Here is a 16,628-nt window from a genome sequence, read left to right as displayed (position 1 = left end):
CTAGGCAAAAATAAATACAGCCAATCCCATCAACACATAACACTTCTTTACCACTTGTACTTCAAGACAAGTCATTTTAAGTGTCGCTACTCGTATTTCTTCAAATAAATTTCAACTGCTGAAGTAAGAACAATTTCCATTTCTATTATAAATACGTACTATTAACTTCAATTTCCAAGCTGAAGGGAGAAAAAAATAAAAAAACATACTGTGAATGGTATTACACACGAAAAATGTTCTGCAGTGGTATAAAATGAATTTGGTTGACCTGAGAGGGGTCTCTCGGAGGCTTTGGTTTGGCCTGACTCTTGGGCAGCTGGCCGGGCAGGGCTCGGATGGGGGTGGTGCTGGTGAGAGCCAGGTAGGGCACCGAGCTGGAGCTGGCGACCGCCGCCGTCTCCGCCACGCTGCTGGGCACGCAGCAGCGCCCCACCGCCGGCGGCAGGCACACGATGGTGGTGGGTGGGATCACCGTCGCCACTCCAGCCGTCGACACGGCCGGGAGAGAGGCCGCCGCGGCCACCGAGCTGGTGACCGAGCTGTCCGCTCCCGTCACCGCCTCGGGCGTCAGCGTCACTGCGGGGTTAAACACCATCCCGACCCTAGGGTCATCACTCGGAACACGATAACATTGTGGACTGCGATCAAACCACAATGACACAGACAAGCATGTTGAAACCAAGTTAATACACCATAGATAGAGACCTGTAAAATTCGCGGATTAATTTCGCGATAGGATAGAGTCCAAATACTTTTGACATTATTTTGCTTCATTGATTGGGCCACAGTTTATCTGAAGGACTCTGGGCCAATGAAAAATCTTTAACAGAAGAATTAGCGAATCACGATCATTCCAGTCAACGGGTGTTACGAGTCGGTAACCAATCAGCAGATGTAATTTGTACGAGTGCATAGAGGATCATGGAGTCTATCATTTAGGGGTTTGAAATCGCAAATTTTACAGGTCTCTAACCATAGAGCACCTAAATGCAAGTTATATAATGGAATTAAGCAGCATTTAAGCAAAAATTAATTCAAACCATAGAACAAGTAATCTTAATGTTTGAAATTCAAAGAATATAGATATTTCTGGGGGAAAAAAATTGTACCAAAGTGCATTGATCAGAAAAATTATTCTAATTTTGTTTTATTGTGCATCTCGTTTTCAATCACAAATGCTTGTTAATTTATTTTTATTGTAATGAAAGTAGATGCTGTTTTATACCAATCCCGACCCCAGGGTCATCACTCGGAACACAATAACATCGTGGAATGCAATGAAAACCAAAATGACACGGACAAGCATGTTGAAACCAAGTTAACACACCATGGAGTACCTAAATGCAAGTTGTATCATGGAATTAAGCAGCATTTAAGCAAAAATTAATTCAAACCATAGAACAAGTAATCTTAATGTTTGAAATTCAAAGAATATAGTTATTTCTGGAAAAATGGTTGTCTGTAAAGTCGGTTTACAGACGATAGTTTAACGTGACAACGTCATAACAAAACATTGATGAAATGATTGATCCAGAAGAAAAGGAAATATCATATTCGGCCCGAGACTGAGCCGTAATTGGTATTTGCAACCAAACCATTCAGGCATTAAAAATGTTATATTGTTTGAGGAAGAATTTTTTTTTTAATTTTTCTATCTTTTGTATGATAAAATCTACCACTGCATATATTTATAAATAAAATTGAATCATTTTTATTGAATTATCACTATTTTGTATGGATACAAAGGAGTGAAATGAAATGTAAAATTTAATTAATAAATTTACTTTTATTTGCATTCATTAATTCAAATATATTTATTATTTTTGAAATGTTGCGTACGTCGTATTTATTTATACAAGAACAAAAAAAAAAATTTCGCAGCTGCTGGGATTTGAACCAACAACCTTCGGATCAGAAATTAGCCACGCTAACCACAAGACCAAACTTGAAAATTAATAGTTTCAGATGATATATACTCGTAATAAAAAATTTGTTCACGGTAGGGGAATAATATTATTTCGTTTTTATAACACGATTTCATAACAAATACGCATCCCAAATACACCAAACTTATTTATAATGTGTTACAATATTTTTTAAAACATTGTGCAAAACATCCCGGGTGTAATTTGAATTATTATGTGTAACTGTAAAACACCATTGTTGGTTCAAAATGTTTTTGAATATTCAACATTGCTTTTAAATAACCGTACTGATTGTGCTGAAAATCGGTGGACGATCGTTAAATTACGTAATATTAATAATTCAAACAACGAAAATATGATTGAAAAGTCAAATCGATGGTTGTTCCAATCGAGTGGAAGAGAGATGCCACGCATGCGTACAATGAGCATGAAGAGAGATGCCACGCATGCGTACAATGAGCAAACAGGGCACATCCGTAGTGGGACACTTTTTCGTGCGTGCAGCCGACGTTCATCGATTTATTAGACGTCACGTCAAAAAAAAATTGTACCAAAGTGCATTGATCAGAAAAATTAATCTAATTTTTTTTATTATGCATCTCTTTTTGAATCACAAATGTTTGTTAATTTATTTTTATTGTAATGAAAGTATATGCTGTATTATACCAATTTATTACCAATTATATTATCATAAAATGAGGCTTATTAATTATACAGCAACAAGATTGGTTGAAATGCAGTAAATTCAACCCTGACATTAAAGTCATTAAAACCCAATGCATATTTTGTGCTTTTTGTGTGTAAAATTATGTACATAATATTATTTTTATATGTGTATTGAATTTTTATTTTTAGGACATTATTTTGTTTTTGACATTTAAACTCTAAACTCAGCTTCGAGGTGTACATTCAATGCACTCTTTTTGATTCAAATTCAAGATTCGAATCCAAGAAAAGTTGAGATTGACCCATCACCAATATTTAATGAAAATAAAATACCTCTTCATCGCCAATAATATCTTCTTTTGATACTTCACTATTAATTAAGACATTTAATTCAAAATACAGTAAAACCTCCATTAACGAATATTCTATTTAACCACTTAACATATTAACCCGAATTAACTCGGGTTGTATAAAGTGCTAATTTTATGCTAACCCGAGTATACTCGTGACACAATTCACTTTGCTGTCCTTCGTTATGTATCCCGAATATTTCCGTCGTGTTCCTTCGCTCTTGTAGTTTACTTTTTTCCGTGTAGATTGTGGCACATATTGACTATCTGTGTACACTTCAAGCTTTGTAACAGAGATGGCAGCTCTGTGCGCTTGCCGACACGCAAGATGATAAGCGTATTCATGAAATGTTCGTAACTTACACATTTGTTTACAAATATTTAGTTTATTATTTCCTTGATAGGGTGCAGTATCTATTTAGATTTCATTACCTTACCGTGCACAGTGCAGTGATCAGAGAAAAACTGATTTTTCGCGAGTTTTGCGACAGTCAAGTAGACAATTTCTTTCGTTATGTATTCGTATTTCATAAACAATTGTATGAATATATCAACTGAATATTTTTATTTTGAGTGAGTTTCGCCGTGGGGATTGTCATACTTATTGTGATGTTTTCTTTTGTATTCGGCTACGAATGTAAAATGTAATTTGTGAATTTCTTTCAGTGATTTTTATTTTGTTTTGAAATGGAAACAGACGAGTTAGTGGATATTGAAGGATCGGATTTAGAAGATGCTGTAGCAGAAAGTGGAAGTGATACGGTGTACACAAGTTCTGACACTAGTTCTGACAGTTCAGATTCGGAAAGTGACAATTTTCTTCAGTCTGCACGTCAGTGGTGCAAAATCAACACGGTTCCTGCATCACCGGCACCCCCAAACTATGCATTCCATAGTACTCCTGCAGTGAATTTCATAGTAAGTGAGGATGCTGACATACTTTGGTTTTTCCACCAGTTTTTTGACAATGACCTTGTGAAAATTATTACTGACGAGACAAATAGATATGCTAATCAGAGTCAAATGAACTCACCTGGTAATTCAAATCGGGTGTGGCAACCTGTGCAATGTGATGAAATGCGTGTTTTTTTTGCTCTGAATATTTTGCAAAGTATCGTAAAAAAAAACCGAACTGACACAGTACTGGTCAAAAAAATCCACTAATTTCAATTCAATTTTTTCACAATGTATGTCTTCAAGAAGGTTTTTACAGATAAAAGAATATTTACATTTTTCCAACAATGAAGACTACAACCCAGACAATCAACCCAGTTCTAAGCTGAATAAAATTTGGCCTGTTTACGACATTCTGGTTGAAAAGTTTCATAACTTGTGTACGCCTTGTCAGCATATCACAATAGACGAAAGCCTGCTTCTCTATAAATGCCATTTGGGATGGGTTCAGTACATTCCTTTGAAAAGAGCCAGGTATGGAATAAAAACGTACCTTCTGTGTGAATCTAAGTCAGGGTATGTCTGGAACTTCATAATTTACACAGGGAAAGGCACTGTGCTTGGGAATGAGTTCACTGATTTACCAGTATCCTCGAATCTCATCAAGCCTCTACTCAACAAAGGCTATTGCCTAACAATGAACAATATTTATAATTCGCCACAGTTAGTCGACTTGTTGATTTTGCACAAAACATACGTATATGGGACATTGAGACCAACGAGAAAAGATGTCCCCAAGGCCTTGCGAGAGACAAAGCTGCGTAAAGGTGAAAGTACCAGCGTGGAAAGGTTTGTGTAATAAAATGGAAAGACAAAAAAGATATCTGCTTGATTTCAATTGTACATAACACTGAAATGGTGAAGGTCACAAAAAAAAGGCGAAGATAAATTGAAACCAAAAGTGGTAGTTGCTTACAATGATACCATGGGAGGAGTAAGTAGATAGTGTAGATCAATATCTGTCAGACTATACCGTTCCGAGGAAAAGAGGCAAAAAAATACTACAGGAATATTTTTTCCACCTTCTAGATCTTTCACTGTGGAATTCATTTGTATTGTACAGGAAATCTGGAGGAAGTAAGTCAGCGCTGCAGTATCGGATGGAGCTAGTGGAACTAACCATGGAGAAATGCCACCATCCTGAATACGCAGCTAAACATGGTCGTCCTGGGAAAACACCTCCACCAATGAGGCTAACAGGGTGCCATTTTCCTGAAACATTACCTCCAACAGAGAAAAAGTCTAATCCAACACGACAATGTAGAATGTGCAGTAGAGTGCGTGATGGAAAGGGCAAAAGAATTTGAAAGGAAACAAGATATTTCTGCCCAGACTGTAATGTGCCTCTGTGCGTTACTCCTTGTTTTAGAGTGTACCACACTACATCAAATATATAGAATGCTATAGCACGTAGCTTTTACCTAAAACAATAATAGCGTGTAGGTAGGAATTTACATTTCGCTTTAGACAGTTTTGCATGTAGGTAATTTTTATTAGATTTGTTTTTATTGTTTTTTATTGTGTTCATAATAAAGTGTACCCATTACTAGCAAAAATATTTTAAAATATAGCATTTATTTGTGGATTTCTGTAGCTAGGGTATGCATAAAATATAATGTGTATTATATAAAACTCTATACATGTATTTATTTTCGTATTATAGAAAGTATTATACATTTGGAACATTTTTATGGTTTTTTTTCCAGACTGTGTGACATATAATATGTACTTATGTAAACTTTGTTTCATAAATATTATTAATTGTATTGTTTTATTTAATATTTTGGCCATTTATTACAGGCATATGTAATTTTGGAATACATATAAATTTTATTACTCCTCATTAGTGTATATTGTGTAAACTTTTTGCATCAGCATTTTGTAAGGATTTTTTCCTACAAATAATGTTATAACTTAATGCAAACTTAATTAATTACTCGAAATTAAAATAGATTAACAAAATATGACAAAATATTATATAATTTGCATTTATGCTGCAAGAAAAACATATTTAGACCGACATAATGACTGCCCGAGTTAACTTGGGATAAATCTATGGTAAAATTATCGTCCTTCATATTTCATAAACAAACAAATAAAAAAAAACCAACTGTTTTTTGTTACATTTCTAAAGTACTTTTCTATTTTGTAATAAAAAAAATTATTTTTTCAGAACAGCTTTTTAAAATGTTAATGGAATGTTAAGTGGTTAATGAAAAACCCCATGCTACAAAATAAAATTTTGGTCCCGCTGAACCTCCATAAGATCAATGCTGTTTAAGCCTCTAAATACCGAATTTTATTTGTTCCGAAATAGTGAAATTCCGTTTACAACGAACTGTCGCTTTTGAAAAACACGCAAAAATAAACATCTCCTACAAGAAATCCACTCATTTTTTTGCATTCACTGCTTAAAAATATGTGCGTATAACCTTAAAATAATATGCACAATCGCGGAAGACAAAAAATAAACAAAGCATCGTGGATAACACACGTCGTGTATACATGCCACACTTTGTTCAAATGGCGGGTACATTTAGTGCTAGTGGCAGAAACCTCCTGTACCATCGCTCGCTCTGGCAAGACAAACAACTAGTATATTTTGCGTTTCTATGGTTAAAGATGCGCACACGCAAATATTTTTAACTATGGTGTAGCAGTACAATTTCCGTTTTTTCAGTTTTCACTGTTGTTTATTTATTTCCACCTTAGTTACGGAAATCACCACAGTATGTACTACTGTAAAATGAATTCTAATCCTAAGAAGCGGCGACAGATTGACATTAAAATAAAATTAGAAATTTTAAATGCATTTGATGAAGGTGGAAAAAAAAGTGATATAGCAAAACATTTGGACATCCCGTCGTCTACACTTTCGACCATATTATCCAACCGGGAACAGATCGAAAACAACTCTTCTCTGGTAGGAAAAAATCAAAAACGTGTAAAAGTATATAAAAATGATTATTTGGGCAAGATACTTTTTGACTGGTTAATGGAGGCTAGGGCATCTAACATCAACGTCTCTGGGCCGATTATACTAGAAAAGGCATGCCATCACTGTAAATATTGTATATAATTGTAAAAACTTTTAGTGATTTATTTCGACCTTATTTGACATGCCATTAAACAAGTGTATTCTATGTACTTTTTCATGTTTAATTCCTCATATCGTATTAAACAGTCAGAAAGACAGTTCTAGCCATTTATGCGAAGCTTTATGATGACTTGAAATATACTGTGCGAAACCTCCGTGCGAAACCTTCATTTAACAAACCCCTTTACAACAAACACAACAAATTTTGGTCCCTTGAGATTTGTTAAATAGAGGTTTCACTACTGAAATTACCAAACTCACGTTGTAAAACTTTAATTTATGGTCCATGCAAGCCAGAACACTGAACACTACCAACGGACCCACCTTCCAGCTCCAGCTTGACTCCAGGACTAGTGGAGTACTCTGAGTACTGGGGCTTGCTGCACTTGGCCGTCTCCTCCATCTCCTCGGGCGAGCCGAGCGCGGCCGCCACCAGCGCAGACTCCATCTTGACGGCGTACGGCCAGTCCAGGGAGAGCGCCTCCTCCGCCACGGGGAACGTCCCTTCCTCCAGCCGCACCTCCAGCTCCTCCTGCATGGGTATCACCTTCACCTCATCCCCCGCCCCCTCCGGCACCATGGTCAGCGCCACGGGCACCGGGACCGACTCCAGCGCCACGATCGGCACCTCCGCGATCAGCTTCTCCGTGCTGGAGTCCACGGCGTCCCAGCACTCGTCACTGGCCCCCACGGCCACCGCGTACAAGGACTCCCCCTCCTCCGCGTCCTCCTCCTCCTCGTCCGCCGCCTTCCCCTGCGGCGCGCCCGCCTCGAAGCACGCCGCGTCCTTCGCGGCGTCCCCCGAGCACGTCCTGCCGTTCAGCACGAACTCCGAGCCACGGAGGATCGCGCTCTCGTGGATCACGTCGTCTTCGTGCTCCACTTTGGGCTCGTAGCTCATGTGGTCGCCGCTGCAATCGCCCGCGTCGCCATCGTAGTCGTTCGGCACCAGGAAGTCCTCCCCCGTGACCAACTGAGATTTTTCGTCCTTGAAAATAATGTGGCCTTCACCACAGATGTCTTTGGTTTCTCGACGCGACACTTCGTCCACCTGACCGGGAACTTTACCCCTGTTCGAACTGAAGCACTCCTCACTCACTTCCCCCGGTTCGTTTTTACTGACTGCGCAGCTAACAGAATGTTCTTCAACGACACGACCCACAAAATGTTCTTCGACACAATCGAGAGAATTATTATCTTTGACTATGCAGCTAACAGAATGTTCATCGACAACGCAACTAACAGAATGACCTTCACCGACATCACACGGGATATTCACGTCAACCTCCGTCTCTATTGCGGTGACGACAATGTTGTTGCAGGTTTCATCTTCCAGGTTTGATACTGCATTAACATCATCTGACCGGTGATGGTCCGGTTGGTGAATATCGCTGTTATGATTGACCGGTTGGCCATCCGACAGGTTATCCGGTTGGTGATCGGTGGCTGGCGCAACCTGCTCGGCACAAGGCTCTTCGCTGCCGACTTCTACAGTGACACTTTCTTGGACCGTCACTTCAACAGTCTCAAATGCAGTCTCTTCCCGAGGCAGAAGCTGGCACTGAGCCATAGCTTCGACACTTTTCTCTTGGTGGCAGACTTCGCCGAGTAACTCCTGGCCACACTCTGCGACAGGAGCTACATCCGGAGAAGACCTGCATTCCACGGACAAGCCAACCTCGATGTTCTCGTCAATGAGCGGCTGGATCTGGTCAGCGCTGGCACCAACTTCTACCCCGCTGTAACTTTCATCATTCTCCAACAAGGCAGAAGACTCGACTTCTTGCTCACCAATCTGCCTCTCAACATCGCGTTGATTCTGCTCTGCTTCGCTCTCTGATGTTGGCAAAACATCCTCTCCAAGGACATCAACTGAAAATATTAATTTTACATTAGACATCAGCATGTACTTATCTAAACTCTTTTAGTAAAATATTTCATCATACAATAAATTTAGACATGAACTCAATGACGTTAACCCATTTACAAATAGTATACTTCAAAAACTACTATTATATTTTTAAGACACTTAGAATAATTTACCTAATGACCAATAAAACACCAACTTCCAGTTTACCAAATTATATCCATTAAACTGCAGACGTATTAAATCTACTGAAAACATTGGTGAATCTGTTAGTTTTTACCCATTTTTAATTGCATCAAATGAAATTTTTTTTCTCTCTATTATTTCAAAACTACATTGCACCTTTAAATCAAGGCCATGTCCCAATTCAAGAGAGTACTCACGCTCCCTTAACACTCACAGTTGCTCTCTGGAATGAACCGAGATGTTAACTTTTAAATGTGACCAAAAATTTTTTTACACATCCAACACTATCAGATCAATGTTAACATTTCTCAAACCTCTAAAATATATTTAATTTGTGTTTTTTGTCACATGGTACTAACAATTAGAAATTTATAACCAAAAGCCATTTTAGAAATGTATGTATATTTAATATTATGCCAAAATAATAATTTTTTTTTTTAATTTTTTTTAATTACATACTACTTTTTACTAACAATCCAGACCTCATTAAAACCTAAACGTTTGCTTGTTTCAAATACCAAGATGGTTTATGAGTAAGCAACAAGAAAACATTTTAATACAATCTCCCTTTTGCAGTCTCCCCTTCCAAGTTATGACAGTATGGCATCCCACTCCGTGATGTCAACAGTCCAGGACGACCAGGACCGGGAGTGCACTATCACTGCAAATTGGGACGAGACTAAACACAAATTAATTTTTTTTTTAACTTTACAAAGATGGAATGCCTGACAAAATCGCACATCACCTTCGGCCACCTCCGCGGAGCTCGAAGACTTCCGCTTCTTGTGGAAGGCGGGCTCCTCCTCGCCGGCAGCGTCTATCGCCCGCTTCTCGCTCTTCTCCGGGGCGTTCGCAGGGGGCCCGGCGGCCCCGGGCCGGGCCTCCCCCCCGTCCGCCTCTTCCCGATAGCTGGTGATGGCGCGCGTGATGGCCCCCACCGTGCGCAGCTGCCGCGGGATCGGCCGGCCCTGCTGCTTGCTGCCCGCGGCCGACGTCGAGGGCCGCAGCTTTATGGTGGTCTTCAAGGACGGCCGCGGCTGGTTGGACGACAGCAGCAGAGGGGAACTGTCCAGGGTCATGCTGCTGGTCTTTGCACCCCAGATCGGTTCAAAATGCTTGAGCTGCAAAAAAAGTGGCGAGTGTACTTGCGTGACATCCACAATTATTTTTCAAAAAAAAATGTTGCGTAAACACGCCAAACCCGGTCCTCGTAACCAAACTCTTCTGTGACTGCATGACCTCAAAGGACCTGCGGACCTAGTCATCCCCCGAGACCTGATCTCTCCAGATTTCAACCTGTGAGGATACCCAAGTAACTGGTGTACTGGAACAGAATGCTTACACGTTGCAACACTATATTAGAAAACCAAAGTCATCACGTACAAAATCAGAAACTTTCACGATGACTAAGCCTGTGCAAATATTCAAGTTTTAGAATACAAAACATGAATATAGTTTATTATTCATATTCGATTCAACCTAGAATAATGAATAATGAATATTTATTTGTTTACGGATGTTTGACACAGCATACCACTTGAGTTTGTTGTAAACCAACGTACACTATTGAGGGTAAGTCATTTGTGCAATGTATATACCCTTTTTTTTATGTTTGACCAGAACTTCATAATCAAAATTATGAACAATAAACAACATTTTATACACGCAACAGGTATTCAAAGTTTTTTTCACTATGTCTCAAACACAAGCAGAAAAATTGCATGAACAATTCAAAACACTATATATTTGTGACATTTCAAACTTGAAAAACAAATATTATTTGTATTGGTTTCATTAAACGTACCAGTAGTGGGAAAAATAAACAAACTTCAACAACCATGGACTACAACACACAACACAAACATTCCATTGCAATGTTCATTAAAAGAAGTGAACGCTGTAATTTCAACGGCATATAAATCTATAGTTACAATCGATCTAACACCACGCTAAAAAGTAGCAGCTTACCCGCTGTATGTATCTATGAAAAACAGATGTTGCAACTGAATTAAAAATAATGTATATAATGGTTTAGGATTTTGGATTAAATTAGCAGAAATTGTGTTTATAATATTGCTGAACTAAAATACAATTTACCAACCTAGCTGCTGTTAACAATGAAATGTGTGAATAACTAGGGTTTAAAAAATGAGCTCATTTAGTCATTAATTTTTGAATGCTGATTTTTTTTAAATTCATGTTTTTTTTTTCATGAATTGGATTGGATTGAACTGTATTTTGTGGTGCACAAAAATTTTCTAGATGAATATGCAGTTTAACAGGTTCTGAAAAATTAGACAAATTGGAACTGAAATAATTTTAAACAATTGAGTATTTTACAAAAAAAAAAAAAAATCCTGGTCTTAAGGCCCTATCACACGATGGAAGATTCCTTGCACTGTATTCCATGGCAGCTGGTATGAATGGTTCTGTGGAAGAATTACCCGAGTGCTGGCCATGTTCATGGAAGTTTTTGTAATCGGCCGTGTTCCAATTTTTGTGGAAGGTTTCGTACAAGATGACAATTTAATCCAATCAGAATGAAGTGGTAGTAGCCCCTGGTGTTAAAAACGTTTATTTATTTCGGCAGCATTTAAATGTTTTGATTCTTGTTTTGAAAAGCGGCGAACATGTGTCGGTTCATATTGAAGCAGTAGCAGTTACAGCTTTATACGAAAACTTCATTAAATCAAATGTGATCAGATGATGGCTCTCGTCAAGTTATTGAATCTTGCAAATGCTCGCCCTTTATGGATGTAAATTAGGGTATTCGAAGTAAATTTTTATTAATCAACTGGCTCGACTGTTTGTATGTGCATATAGTTAAAACAAATGTAGTTTACTGCATTTAAATTAAATTGCAACATCGAGTGTCATTTCAACCCTTTAAAATTCACGTGTTCGTGAGAATTTTTAATTTTTTGATTGTCTCGTAACTTTAAATTTTACATAAAAAGTGCAAAAATGTTCGATGTTTAGAATTTTGAAACATATTCGTAAATTGTGTTTTGTGATTTTACAAATATTACTAGGTATTACAGGAAAGCTTCACTATAAAGAACATGAAGGGACCAAAAAATAGTTGAGTTTGTTATACTGAAGTTCTTTATACTGAAACATAAGCATTGTTATAAATATGTATACCGATAAACACATGAAACACCTTAAGTGTTTTAAGGTTCAGTATCTCAGTCATTAGTCTATGCCCGCTTGAAGAACCTGTTCACATACTCTCTGCTGATGCTTTGTCTATGGTCAGGAGACACATTGTAGGCAGAGCTGCCAACCTCAAATCACACCCATCAGTAATGACAATTATATGAAAAAAGTACGTGTAAATCATGCACAATAAATTTTTCCTGAGGAATTATGACACACACAAGAGAAAACAAAGGACAATAATATGCAAAAAAAAATGAAAAATGTAGGCCTATGTATATGAATACAATGAAAATTAATGAATCTAAGAAAAAAACTATTTGAACAATACATCATCTGAATATGTAAGAAATGTCAATAATTTTACAGGAAATTTTCAACCTTCAATTCAAAGTATTCAAAGTTATACTTTTGAACAATTGTCTTTTTATTTGCTTCTTTTATCCTGGTTGGATAAGAACTGTCTTATAAACAAACAACAGAAAACAAACAAAAGAACTTGTAAACAATAACTCTGCGTTCGTTACTTTCGTTTCTTCAGATGTAGCGAAAAAACTACGATATGGATTTATTGCTCGTCATGACTATAAAATGTTCCGCCTGTTTCTTTAATTCAATGTGCCCTCTACAGTCATCCCTTCCACCATGTGCAATCGAAAAGTCAAACGTGCATACATTACAAAACGCGTGGTGTTCCAAAACATTTGAAGACGACAAGCATGGCCATTCTTTTGAATAGTTAGGTCTTAGGTCGAAAGTTTTGAAGAATTGCGTTCTTTTTTTTATCTCCCAGATACACGCTTCATTTCTACAACCGGCCGGTAGCCTACAACTCACATAGTTTCGGTTCCCTACCACGTTCGTGCACCTTGGATTTCTCTCAAAAATTGAAATTAAAAAAAAATCGAACGGTTGGGTTACGTTAGTCACAACATGCTTGTTTTCATTGATTTAGCAGCTGAAGTGGTATTAATACCGAAACGCAAAACTTCGGAAATCTTCGGAAATTCTTGCAGGGAACCGAAACTACGTGAGTTGTAGGCTTCCCACAACCGGCACTGAAGAACACAACACTATTGAAAAAAGGAAAAAAATTTCAAATCTGTAGACACGACAAAAACAATAAGGTGAAAAAAATGAATTTCAAGAAATAAATTAAAACAACACAGGTTAGCCAAAGTACCGTACAAAAATTATCGTGATGTAAGTAGCCAACAAACGAAAAGTCCGAGAATATGTACTATTTGTATCGTACAACGGACGTAATACCATTCCATTATTATTTCAAAACACGAGAATTAATCTACTCATGTCGACAGTACATGCGCACACATACTAGTTCCGTTATTGTTTATGTTTACGTACACGCTGTTACGTTTGAATAAGAAAATTAAAAATAAAGTGCAAGTTTTTGGATGGTAATTTTTTTCAAAATTTGCCTCAAGGTTGTTCGTTCAAGTGAATATTTTTGTTTCAGGAAGAAACGGACCGTCGTAAAATTCGTTAAGATGAAATAAAATTCAAGGTTATTACATACGTTTTTGGCGGGACCAAACAATGAGTTCGGTTAAGTGAAGTGTTCGTTTAACTGAAGTTCGTTGTACTGGTGCTTTCCTGTATGTAGTTCATGTATAGTTAAAATCGATTTTGATACAAATTATTCCAAACATGTTTTTGAGTTTTCATTGCATCAGAACTAGTGGTAGGTTATATACATGCACATTTATTTGTAATAAAGTATACCTTTTCCAGGATTGAAATGGATTTAAATGACTCCAGATATACATCCATTTCGGCCCATTTACAACCAAATAATGTGAAAATAGAGCTTATCCTTTTTCCACATTCGTTCTTGTGTTACAGCCATGGAGGTAGACAGTCTTTAAACTTGAAAATAACACACACCAATAAACCCCACACCAGTATTATTAAATAAATACTAAGACAGAAAATCATATTTGCTAAATCCCAGAAGCCGCTATTCTAGAAATTTACACATCTATTTTCTTCCCCAATATTTGCTAAGAATTTGTTCCATTAAAAGCTATATTTTTTTATGTACTATAGTGATTATAAAAATTAATGTTCAAATTCATAACAAACTTTTGAATGAAAAAATACACATAATTTATTTTTACATTTATAACACAAAAAGTTAGAGCTTGAGATTAATAGAACGTACTGGAAAGCTTCACTATAAAGAACATGAAGGGACCAAAAAATAGTTGAGTTTGTTATACTGAAGTTCTTTATACTGAAACATAAGCATTGTTATAAAAATGTATACTGATAAACACATGAAACACCTTAAGTGTACTAAGGTTCCGTATCTGTCATTAGTCTATGGCCGCTTGAAGAACCTGTTCACATACTCTCTGCTGAAGCTTTATCTATGGTCAGGAGACACGTTGTAGGCAGAGCTGCCAACCTCAAATCACACCCATCCAGGGCTCGATTTTAGCGCCTGTCCGCCTGCCCGGGACAGGCAAAATCTCGTCCGGGCAGGCAAAATAAAAAAGGCAACTGTCCGATGGACAGGTGCAACTTGTGACGCCGAGGTTATTCGCACGCACTAATGCAGCAGAGGTGATTAATAACATTTATGCGACCACGACCGCAAATAAAACGTCTTTGACAATATCTATAAATAAACAATAATGGCTGCTCTTTTGTGACGGACGACTCTGGCTATTGTATACAGCGGGAAAAAAAAGTAGGTTATGTACAAACCGCGATGAAATCTTCTGAATCATAATTCTTAAAATCTTACGTTCACGTCATGATTCACGTAACATTCGTATTCGTATGCTAGAGATGCAAAACGTCTCACACCGATGATGTTTGTTTTTGTTGCCATGTTTTAATATTAATTTCGTTGCAGTGCAGCAAACAATTACGTAATTTACCGTTGTATACTTTCAAAATATAATTTTTTAAATTTATTGTCTTTATAAATCGCGACTTTACTAATTCCTTGCTCTACTTTAACATAGTTTGTTAACAGACAAGCATTTTCGCGTGGTTAACATTTCACTGCGTACTCCAGATACAGCTGACAGTAGCAGCAGTGACTGCGACTGCTTGAAAATTCGCCTGTCAACTGTTGCATCAAAAAATAAACATTACTTGTTTACAGAGAACACGGTAATCTTTTAGGCCGGGTTTATAGAAAACGCAAGAACGCAGAAACGCAAGAATGCAGGACGCGACAACCACAAACGCAAACGCAACAAAATTCACAGTCGTTTATAAATAACGCAAGGACGCCGGCCATCGCCAACGAAAAAAAATAAAATTTCAGGAATAAGTCATGATTATTTTTAAAATTTTTGTTGTACCTATCGTACAGGCAGGGAAAATTTTGGCTAAGCTGAACAAGAAATTCATCAGCTTCCTCCATTGCGCTGTATTCACTAGAAGAATGCCAGCCCAAAACATAAATAAAGAAACACAAGCGTAACGATTACAATCGCAGAGCCTTCTATATGCTTTACATGAAAGTTTCAGTTTTTCACATACTAAAGCAACCAGTATAGAAGGCCGAAACGCAAGGAGAAAACGCAAGAAGTAGAAAGTTGAACAACTTCTGCGTTGCGTTCTTGCGTTATTGCGTGTCTTGCGTTTTTTATAAACGTGCTGGTAGAAGAGTTAAGGTTGGACTTTTACCGTAGTTGCGTTTCTTGCGTTTCTGCGTTCTTGCGTTTTCTATAAACCCGGCCTTAAAGTTTATCTTGTCACAGCGATTGTTTAAGTATTTAATTAACTGCGTTACACAATGTGGAAATTCATTACCGGTGCTTCAAAACCACCATAAAAGAAAAAAAAATGGACGAGGACAAGTCAGAATATAATGTTAAATATGACAAAATCGCCCGGTCCCGTACCTTTTTAACGTCTTGGTGTTCCGAGTTTCTTTGGCTTCGTTACGACACAGAAATAAAACAAATGTTTTGCAAAGTCTGCGAAACGCATTCAAAATCATCTGGATCAGTTTTTGTTACGGGCTGCTCAAGTCTGTAAAGACCGACTGGCGAAACTGTCTAAATGATGATACACTGTCTGCCCTCATGCGTGTTCAAATACAGTCACCTTCTGAAAGTGAGTTTGATCCAGCACCAGCAATAAATCTCTGGTATCATAATGTTCAGAGAAAACGTCGACACTTTCAGACTTCTTATCGAAGATGTTCAAGAGAGAATCAGCAAAGTAATTCGTGCAGTGACTCAGACAGAGACTCGTCTGAAAATGATGATTAAATAAGGATGTTAAGTGTGTGATAAAAATAGGTGCAAAATATAGCAAAAATCCTTTTTTCTCACTTTTTCAGTGACTTTGAAATTTTTTTTATTTGGGTAAAACAGCGGACAGGCAAATTTTCGATTACACCTGTCCGTTGGGCAGGTTAAAATATTCCTTAAAATCTA

General features: G+C 37.6%; 1 protein-coding gene across 1 annotated transcript in view; it reads right to left on the bottom strand.

Annotated features, from left to right (window-relative positions):
- The window catches only part of LOC134542127 (polycomb protein Asx-like), a 44,995-nt gene that overhangs the window by 13,260 nt on the left and 15,107 nt on the right, over window positions 1-16,628 (bottom strand). The window contains exons 6-8 of the mRNA XM_063386091.1: window positions 9,791-10,166; window positions 7,317-8,864; window positions 269-576 (exon numbers count right to left, since the gene is read on the bottom strand). Coding sequence (XP_063242161.1) covers window positions 269-576; window positions 7,317-8,864; window positions 9,791-10,166 — 2,232 coding nt within the window. The remainder of the gene's footprint in view (window positions 1-268; window positions 577-7,316; window positions 8,865-9,790; window positions 10,167-16,628) is intronic.

The sequence above is a fragment of the Bacillus rossius genome, assembly GCF_032445375.1.
Source record: "Bacillus rossius redtenbacheri isolate Brsri chromosome 4 unlocalized genomic scaffold, Brsri_v3 Brsri_v3_scf4_2, whole genome shotgun sequence".
NCBI lineage: Eukaryota > Metazoa > Arthropoda > Insecta > Phasmatodea > Bacillidae > Bacillus > Bacillus rossius.
This window is presented reverse-complemented; position numbering and strand designations above follow the sequence as displayed.